A 4,090-nucleotide genomic window follows, 5' to 3' on the forward strand; every position below is an offset into this window, starting at 1 on the left:
CTCTCTCTGACCTAGTTCATGGATGCAAGGTTGTTCAACTTACATGTCATTTTAGACAAAATGGTACTAAAAAAGATGTTGATGAGGCATAAATACGGCACCACTCCCAAACCTCGACACGTGTCACCCATGCACTAGCCAAGTCTCGCCATCATGAAGAAAAGCGTAGGGAATCGGCAAAGCAGCACGATTGCGACACGTGTCGCCTCCTCGTCTTCCAAAGCCCATCATCACTAAACCACGGAAGGGATTATCACACTAAAGCACGCGCGCCGTCCAGGCAGAAGGATGGCCCAATCCCGCCTGAGAAAACTTTCTCTCCATAATGATGAGAAGGCCCGCACACCACCCTTTAAAAGGGAGGCGAAGAGAAGAAGAGGAGGATCGACCTTTTTTTACTTCCCACAGAAACAGCCGGAAAAAAGAGGCAGGACAACGACAGAGGAGGCTGGGAACTTAATCCCACTCTCCCGGTTAGTCCCCTTCGACCCATCCACCCACACGCCCAGAAAAGAATTTGCGCCTTGATCCTGGTAAACCTGGCCAAAACCCTCTCTCCTTCTTGCTGTCCTTTATATTGTTTGGTCGAAGAATCTGACTTGGGTGTCGAAGTGGTCGTCCGGGGCCCACCCCGGACCTCCTGACCCCCTTTGTTTGTGATTGCAGACCCCGGAGGCTCTCTACCAACCGCGCGATCGCAGACCCGGATTCAGACGCCATCATATTGGCGCCATCCGTGGGACCCGTCGAGTACTGAACGCCGTATGGCGATGAGAAACCACACCCAAAGCAAGAAGTAGGGGTGATGACCAAGAGCCAGGCCCAACACGCGCAGACTCACGCCTCAAGTTCCCGGGAACCAAATTCGCCGTTCTCGGGCCGGCGCCACCCCTCCTCCAGCACACCGCAAATGGTCCCCACCATGGAAATGTTCAACAAACTCCGTCAAGAGCTGCTCCCCCGCCGGAACCCCCGGCTCCGGGGAGGCCCCAGACAGCACACGACCAGATGGAAGCCTACGACGAAGGTGACGAGGAACAGCCGGGAGAACATCATCCCCGGCGAAGACGAGCACCGGCCCACCGAACGCCCTCCCCATCGGCCAATAGTCCCTTGCCTCCCGCAGCCAAGGGGCACCAGCGAACCGACGGAAAGCAAGCGATGTTCAGCCGCGCTCCCCCCTTCCGGCCAGCTCACCATCAGGAAGCGCCCCCGGCCTGGACAGAAGAGGTAGCAACCTCAGCACAACCCGCAGGGCTAGACCCGATAGCGGACCTACAAAGGCAAATCCGAGAAGTAAGACTGGAAATGAAAAAACCCTACGCCCACGACATCCTCGACGAATGGGAAAAAGAAACAACATCTCCATTCACCTCTGAGGTCTTAAAGACCCCGGTGGAAGCAGGAATAGACCTTTCCCGTTTCGGTCTATACGACGGGAGCACAGACCCTCTCGAATTCCTCCAAACTTTCAAAAGGGCAATGACGCTCCGCGGCGCGTCGGACGGATTCATGTGCAGAACCTTTGCATCCCTATTAAGAAAGACCGCCAACGATTGGTACATGGGGCCGGAGCCTGACTCCATTGCGTCCTTCCACGAATTCGGAAGGAAGTTCAATGCAAGGTTCGCCAACAACCGCCTGCGCCACGATCCGGCGGATGCCCTCTTAGCCCTCAGACAAGGGAAAAATGAGACCCTAAGGGACTTCATGTCGAAGTTTAACGCCGAACTGGCCCAACTCTCCAACATGGACGTCCAAATAGCGCTCGCGACACTGAAGCATGCAACCACCGACCCGAATCTCAAACTACACCTCACCCTCAAGCCGCCCCGAGATCTGCAGGAACTAGAATCCAAGGCTGATAAGTTCGTACGAGCAGAAGAAGCCTGCGTACGAGAGCGGAGCCGACCCCGCCCCAAGGAAAGAAAAGGCGACGATGGCCGAAGGGTACCGAGGCCACAGGCCGGGGAAGGGCCAGCCAACCGGAACGCCATTCCCGTCTTCGAAAGGCTCGGAAGCGCCCCCCTAAAGGCTCCCCTGTCCCATGTCCTACTCGCCATCAGAGATCAGGGTCTCCTGACCCCCCAAGAGAATGGCCATGGACCCAAAGAAGCGGTCCATCAAAAAATTCTGCGAGTTTCACGGAGACCACAGCCACGAGACCGACCATTGTTTCCACCTCCGGCTCCAGTTAGAAAAACTGGCTGAAGAGGGACACCTAAACCAGTATCTCCGGAACCCCGTTGAGGACTCGCACGAGGCCCCCCATCACAACGAGGAGCCTAGAAATAAGCGCCCGACGCGTAGCAGGCATCGGTCGGGAAACCAACAACGGTCTGGTAGCCGGCGCCGATCTGATAGCCGACACCGCTCCCCCAGCAGGTGTCGCTCCCGGAGCAGACACCGATTGCGCAGCCGGCGCCGATCTGACTCGCGCCGCCATCAGCGCCCCAAGAGAGAGGAGCCAACCGAGCGCCCGCAGGCTTGGGAAGAACCACCCACCGTCATTGGAAAAATCAACGTCATCGCGGGTGGGCCTGCAGCAGGAGGACCGATGACAGCTGGCCGACGAGCGTACGCAGAACGGGTGTTCTCCCTGGAGATGCCTTCCAAAAAGGCCTGGACAGATCCCCCGCATAAAGATCAGGTCATCACTTTCTCCCCAGAAGACCTCGAAGGACTACAAGTCCCACATGACGACGCACTGGTCGTCAGGCTAGTCTTCGCCAACTTCGACGTAGGAAAAATCCTGGTCGATACGGGGAGCTCCGTCAATGTGCTGCACCTCGAAACCTTCGAAGAAATGAAACTAGGCGAAGAGAGACTAGGACCTGAGGAATACTCCATCTACGGGTTCTCCGGAGCTTCGGTGCGGGTCAAGGGCAAAATAGACCTGCCCGTAACCTTCGGGACGTACCCCCTCCAGAAAACCGTCTTGACTACCTTCATGGTCGTAGACATACCGTTCACCTACAGCGCCATCATAGGACGCCCCGTCCTGAGAGACTTGGGAGCAGTAGTCTCCACCCCCACCTCAAAATGAAGTTCCCCACTCCAACCGGGATAGGGGAAGTCCGAGGGCAGCAGATGATAGCGTGCCAATGCTACGCGGCGAGCCTAAAAGGAAGCAACGCCCCGGCTGAAAACTTCACGATCGGGGGTGAGGACCCCCGGGAGCGGGCCCGGACAATCAGAGGAGAACCCGCCGAGGAGCTAGACTGCATTCCTATAGCCGAGGATCAACCAGAGAAGCTGGTCCGTATCAGCTCCTTGTTAAGAGGCGCCTTACGAGACCAGATGATCAATTTCCTCAGAGCCAACAAAGACGTATTCGCGTGGTCCGCTAAGGATATGCCTGGGATACTCAGGGAATTGGCTGTTCACAAGCTAAACGTGAACCCGACCCTCAAACCCGTCCGGCAGAAAAAAAGGAATTTTGTAGTAGAGCGCCAAGCCGACATAAAAGCCGAAGTGGAGAAGCTACTACAAGCCGGATTTAACAGAGAAATCCAGTACCTCGAGTGGCTGTCCAACGTGGTCATGATCAAGAAGGCCGGCGGGGACTGGCGGGCCTGTATAGACTTTACAAACCTGAACCGAGCCTGCCCAAAAGATCCCTACCCTCTGCCACGTATAGACCAGCTCATCGACGCCACGTCCGGACATGAACTCCTCACCTTCCTGAAGAACTCCTCACCTTCCTGAACGCCTTCTCCGGCTACAACCAGGTAAAGATGCACGAATCAGACATCCCAAAAACCGCATTCATCATCGACCAAGGCGTCTACTGTTACACCGTCATGCCCTTCGGTCTAAAAAACGCGGGGGCCACATACCAGCGGCTCGTAAACAAACTGTTCCGGGAACAGATCGGGAGAAACGTCAAAGTATACGTTGACGATATGTTGGTGAAAAGCTTGGAAGCCTCCAAGCACATCTCTGACCTACAGGAAACCTACGACACCCTGCGACGAGCCCGGATGAAGCTAAACCCTGCAAGGTGCGCCTTCGGGGTAACTTCCGGGAAGTTCTTAGGATTCATGGTCAGCCAGAGAGGCATCGAAGCCAACCCCGAGAAAATCCAGGC

At 56.1% G+C, this 4,090-nt stretch overlaps 1 protein-coding gene across 1 annotated transcript; it reads left to right on the forward strand.

The window, feature by feature from the left end:
• Positions 1–2,095: 2,095 nt before the first annotated feature.
• On the forward strand, positions 2,096–3,046 carry LOC143850453 (uncharacterized). The gene has a single exon (XM_077359702.1). The coding sequence runs from the start codon at positions 2,096–2,098 to the stop codon at positions 3,044–3,046; it is 951 nt and encodes a 316-aa protein (XP_077215817.1).
• Positions 3,047–4,090: the final 1,044 nt, after the last annotated feature.

The sequence above is a fragment of the Tasmannia lanceolata genome, unplaced genomic scaffold (assembly GCF_043159265.1).
Source record: "Tasmannia lanceolata isolate RefF3 unplaced genomic scaffold, GAP_Taslan_0.1 ptg000018l, whole genome shotgun sequence".
Lineage (NCBI taxonomy): Eukaryota > Viridiplantae > Streptophyta > Magnoliopsida > Canellales > Winteraceae > Tasmannia > Tasmannia lanceolata.